Raw genomic sequence first — 6,072 nt, forward strand, 5'->3', positions numbered from 1 at the left:
CAGTTTGAATGGTGGGTTGTCCAGCAGGTGTTGGTGTTTGTTTTTTCAGGTCTGTGACAGCCTCTTATCAGTCCGCATGGACTGCTACAAAATCACCTGTGGTGTAACTGCAGCACTGGTCTGGATTATCTGAAACTGAGTGCCAGGATAACTCAGAGCATGTTTTTTGCATTTTTGAAAACTTCTGCATATTGACATTTTTAAAAGAATCCTCATTCTGCACTAAAAACGACACAAATGTGCCTACCGTGACCGTACAACCAATTGCTTGTCCTCCCCGCTCTAACCGAAAGTATAATTTTTTATCTCTTAATGGGATTAATGTGTTTTAGTACATTTACTAGTCTTAGTAAATGTACACAAAGTTATCAAGCTCATCGCCTTGACCGGCATGCACACATATATTGTGAAAGAAACTACAGTACATAGGTATTCAATGAAACTTTGCATTCATTAAGGAAAAACCTATTGGTGCAGATCTAGTCATTAAAACAACAAACTTAGTGGCACACAGTGCACAGTACCTTTATATTCCAATTTAAGTACTGTAACTTTACCTTGTCACCTTCAGCTTGCATGTGTATGTGTGTGTTAAAGCACATTACCCTTCACAACTGTAGGAGGAGTCTGGGGGGAAAAAAGAGAAAAAAGACAATTATTATTCAGTTGTGTTACAATCCATGTCCTTTTGAGTCCTTTGCAGGATTAATGCAGCAAACTGACAGATTGATGTCCCCTATAAATATAGGTGCAGATTTATGGGGTTGTAATATAACATCACTGTTGCTGCCATTATAAAATAGAGCAGTTGTGTGTTGTGCACTTACATTTTTAATCCTATCTTGATTGCAAAGTGAGGTTTGGTGCCGCCTGTTCACACCTTGCTGGTACACAGCTAGAGAAAATGAGTCATTTATGACTTTTTATCTGCTGCATGTGTGGTATGAGCGATAGCGTGTTTGTTGGTCTTTTTCAGCAATAGCAGGCTGTAAAACATAATGAAGAGTTAGTTGTTAAATGATGGATTTCCCCTCATCTCATCTACTAGAATTATGGTAATATATTTGCGTCGGCATACTGTACGTGTCATGTATGAACATAACAGTTTGCAAGACAGCGTGTGAGAAATTCTCTTCAGTCACCCCTGATATGATGAAATGAAGGTCAAAACAACCACAAGATAACAAACCGGCTCAAAAAAGGATTTAAGTGACAAAAAAAATTCCCAAAGCATTTACTGCAACTTAGGTTAAGAACTAAACCTAAACTCATGGTGCATCCACTCATGAAGGGCCATTTGGAGAGAGGGCATAGCCTCCTGCTGCAAGGCTCTGGCCAATCACAATGGAGCACACTTCAAACTCGGGACTTGTTTCTATTCAGCTCACTGATGAAATGGGTGATCCTTGAGTGGCCCCCACAGAGAGCACACATCTTCTCACAGGAGTCATCAACTCAGAACCAAAAGGCTGTCTTTGGGATTTAAGGAACACTTGTCTTTCAATTTTAAATAAGATAGAGTGAAGCTGATTGGACAGAATGACCTCTCACATGGAGAAGTCCAAAAACTTCCGCATTGAGGCGCTACTGCAGGCTGAAGATGTGGTGCGGAGACCGGACAGCAACAGTGCCTCCCCTGAGGTGACCTACACCGGGAGTCCCATCGACAGTCCGCGCTCGGACACACCCTCACCTCGGCCGAGTAATGACACCCAAGTCCAGCCGGGAATGACATGCAGTGCCTCCCACTACAACTTGTCGCAGACGGGATTTGCCACTATGCACGCCGGGGGATTTCTGGGAGTGCACCAGAGGTCCATGTACCCCCTGGCGACCATTGGAGCCCAGCCACCGGCCTTCATGTACCATGGCTTCTCACAGCTGGTACATCCGTACCCAGGGCATCTGAAAGGGGGTGGCATGGCCGGGGTACACCCACTGGATCCCTGGATCAGAGCCGGGATGATGTTCCCAGGAGTTGGAGAGTATGGAGGTGAGCAGTTTCACATATACAATCTTAACACACATACATTAAAATGATCCTTACATTAATACATTGCTGCTTGTTTATTTATTTATTTAAAGAGAAATACTGGCTTATATTTAGTAGCTAGCTTTTAAAGCATATTTTAATAAAATATCATGTGATTTATCCATCTACTGTATTTTCTGTAGCCTACCCCTTAGCTTGTTCAGACTCATTTATACAATATGATCAAATATTTCAGCCTATTTAATGAAATAAATGACATTTGAATCTGAAATAGTGGCAGGAGCCGATACATTGGCAAGTGTGACTTTCATGATTTCATATAGCTCGCCTTCATGTATTTGTTGCAAGTTCAGTTAAAATAAATGTGATTTTATTTTGGAAGATGAAACTGAATTAGACTATTTCTGTGCAGACAGTCTCATCAACAACAAAATTAGCTTTTGTTTGTTTGTTTTCAAACCCACCCAACAAAAGAGGCTTAGTGACATACAGAAATTCAGTGTTAATGACAATTTAGGTTGTAAAAAAAGATGCAAAATTTATGGTAAAGGTAACACCAGAAATAGACGCAGCAACTTCATCAGTTGATAACGTTTGCAGTGTTTTCATTAAGGTAATGGACCTCTGTGGTATTTTATTGCTCCTTCAAAGCAATATCCTCTCACAGACAAATATCCTCAGACAGACAAATGTAGGCCTGTCACCTCTAAACAATGAGACAAAAAATTATTTTAAGTCCTTTGTGTTTCAAAAGGGTTTTTTTAAAAAAGGGATATAGTTTTTCCTATGCAGCACACCCTGAAGCTGCAAATAATAAACCAAAATACAATACAGTACACTGATTATTATTTACAGTAGACCTACAATTCTGCTGTTAAAGTAAAATTAGTTATAAAATAATCAAGTAAACTATAACACTAATTACACTATCAATTATTACAATAATAGTAATATATGTCCTATTTCTCTCAGCACAAGCCCAAACAGGTTTGTTGGGGAAATGTCGGAAGCCTAGGACAGCTTTCACCAGCCAGCAGCTTCTGGAACTTGAAAACCAATTCAAGCTCAACAAGTACCTGTCCAGACCCAAACGCTTTGAGGTGGCCACTTCGCTTATGCTGACAGAGACTCAGGTACAATAACTGCTGTTTCATATTGAGGCCATGACACCCATTGAGCATGTGGTGGTCACATGCTCAGAGGGTGTCATGTCATGTCACATTCATTTGGGATTGCCAGACCTGATCGGCATCCTCTACCACCATCGGAGCCAACTCACCACCAGGCGGTGATGGGTTGACAGCTCCGCCTCTCTCTTCACCCGAGTGTCCAAAACATGTGGCCGCAAGTCCGATGACACGACCACAGAGTCAATCATCGAACTGTGGCCCAGGGTGTCCTGGTGCCAAGTGCACATGTGGACACCCTTCTGCTTGAACATGGTGTTCATTATGGACAATCTGTGATGAACACGGAAGTTCACTCGGGTTCAGATCAGGTGGCCCAGGCCGTTCCTCCAGGTCTCACCGTCACCACCAACCTGAGCGTTGAAGTCCCCCAGGATTAAAAAATCCATCAATAAAATGCACCTGTGTTGCACATCGAGTAGTCCATGGTGGCGGAGGGGTTATGGTATGGCCAGTCGTATGTTATGGACAACGAACACAGCATACTCACCGGACATGTCACCTATTGAGTCTGGGATGCTCTGGATCGGTGTACTGTATATGGTACACCGGTGTTTTGAGGCACATGTTGGTCGCCTCAGATACTGAATCCCGTTCCCCAAATCGCTGTGTTTTTTTTTTTGCTCGTGGAGAACGTATGTGGTGACCATGCAGGAGTAAAATCACCGCGCACCCGACGTACAACCAACGAAATCTGAGGCTGCTCGGACGTGTGGCTGTCGCTTCATTCGTACAGCCAACACATAAAAGTTGGAAGACCAATGCCCGTCGAGCTTGAAATAAAAGTACAGACTTTGCGTTCCATGTGGGCTTCGTATGAAGGTTACAGGAACTATGCACGAGCTGTATATTATGCAGACCAACAACATAAGATCTGTACCAGAAAAATGATTTGATCTGCACATGCGCAATACCTACGTCACTTCCTCCACTCACAATTTTTTACGACAGAGCTTCTGCAGTGTCACGTGCGGTGATATTTATTAATTTTTTCAATTTATGAACGTAAATGGTCCCTAACCATACTGTACATAAATATGTGCAATATATTGGGGGTTCATTTCCTTAATGATGCTTGTTAAAAGACTTTCTCAGCATGTAGATCGTTTTTCTTCACCAACTGTGACCTCATGCAGCACAGGCGTGTACGTCATATTCAGTCACGTAAATAACAATATGCATTTCAACAGGAATCAAAGGAATCAAATGTAAATACTGTATATATTTACATACATATTAGAAAAGAGACATAGCAAACAGTTGATAAATACAAATCCAGATACAATTAACCATATAAAACAAAGCTGTAGGCATCCCTGCAGCTTTATATACCCGAGTTTTCGTGGGATTGATGCACTCTCGCCTTACGGGCAACACATGGCCGACTTAATCGACATGCATGGAGCACGTAAGAAATATCTGAATGTGTTGGCTGCACTAATTACGTATGTGGTGTACAGATGTGGCACACAACACACACACGGATTCAAGTGCGAAGTACGAAAAAAATGAAGTTTTGCCAAACCTGACACCAGCAAAACATACGAAAGACAAACGTTGGCCGTATAGACGACACACGAAGATGTATGAAGTGCGTAAGTTTGTCTGGCAACCTGAAAAAAACGTAAGCGCCCGTAGAGTTTGTTTGACATGACAAAGACCCTCTGAGGCCGGTCTGCGGCCAGTCTACAGCTCAAAAATCAGCATGCCATACGTTTGTTTTGTTTTGTTTTTTGCACGTAGACCGATTGTAGGTGCCCGTATGACCTGTTGTGACCTTAGCTTAAGGTACACGTGTGGAATAATAATGCTGTCTTATCAGAATCTTGCCACGCCTGTGAGGAGGATGAATTGTGAATTATGAATGAATTATGAATTATAAGATAAGGCGATTGTTGAGTTCAGCTCATGAAAAATGGAAGCAATACCTAAAAGCACATACATATATGTCCATCCTTATTTTTATTACTAACTCAAGTGTTTACTGTTCATCACATTTTTTATGTGTCATATTGTCTGTCATTACTATTAATTCAAAATCTCCTGATTTACTATTTTACGCCAGGTTAAAATCTGGTTCCAGAACAGACGAATGAAGTGGAAGAGAAGTCGCAAATTGAAGGAGCAAGCAAACTCATCATCCCCACTGACCGACAATGAAAGAGCTGACAGTGTCAAACTTCAGGTTGACTCCCATAGCTCCAGCTTGGAGGATGAATATGAGCTTGAGGAAGAGGAAGAGGATGAGGAGACAAGTGTGATGCCAAGTTCTAAAGGCTCTCTTCTGAGGCATGCAGGCGATGGGAACTATAGGTGTTATTTAGAAGAGGAGTTGGAGGAGGGAAGTTCAAGAAGAAGTGGGGTTTTTTGTTAGTTAGTGTGTTTTTGTTTGTCTTCATATTACCTTTGAGAGGGCAATGCACAATAGAACCGAGTGCACAAACACATTATTTATTACAACCTAATTGCTGATCACCCAAACGGGTAAAAGTCTTTTCTTGCACATTATAGGCCTGGGGAAATTTGATTTGATCAAGTCATGATGACAGTTTAGATATTTCCACTTTTAATGGTGGAATGACCTGCAACAATTACAATGAACATCTAGGACATTCATATGAACAATAATTAAAATAATAAATCTTCAAATGTAAATGTATTTAAGTTACATTCAGGGAGCTAGACCTAGTAACAGCACTTCAGACATTGTTATGGTGACATGGTTATTGCTGCTTCCTCTTTTGGTTTTGATGCTATAATTACCACACTGCACCAAAATATAAAAAACATTTATACTTACTGTACATAAAACTAATAAATAGGGTTACACTGGACATGTTTGTCAGGTATCCCTTTTTTTAATTCAGTTGTATTAATTAATGTGAATTACAT

General features: G+C 41.1%; 1 protein-coding gene across 1 annotated transcript; it reads left to right on the top strand.

Moving 5' to 3' along the window:
* Positions 1-1,551: 1,551 nt before the first annotated feature.
* LOC129187322 (motor neuron and pancreas homeobox protein 1-like) lies at positions 1,552-5,989 on the top strand. Its single transcript, XM_054786416.1, has 3 exons — positions 1,552-1,993; positions 2,966-3,126; positions 5,246-5,989. The coding sequence occupies exons 1-3, from the start codon at positions 1,552-1,554 to the stop codon at positions 5,552-5,554; spliced, it is 912 nt and encodes a 303-aa protein (XP_054642391.1). The 3' UTR covers positions 5,555-5,989.
* The last annotated feature ends 83 nt before the right edge of the window (positions 5,990-6,072 follow it).

This window comes from Dunckerocampus dactyliophorus, chromosome 9 (genome assembly GCF_027744805.1).
Source record: "Dunckerocampus dactyliophorus isolate RoL2022-P2 chromosome 9, RoL_Ddac_1.1, whole genome shotgun sequence".
NCBI classification, from domain to species: Eukaryota; Metazoa; Chordata; class Actinopteri; order Syngnathiformes; family Syngnathidae; genus Dunckerocampus; species Dunckerocampus dactyliophorus.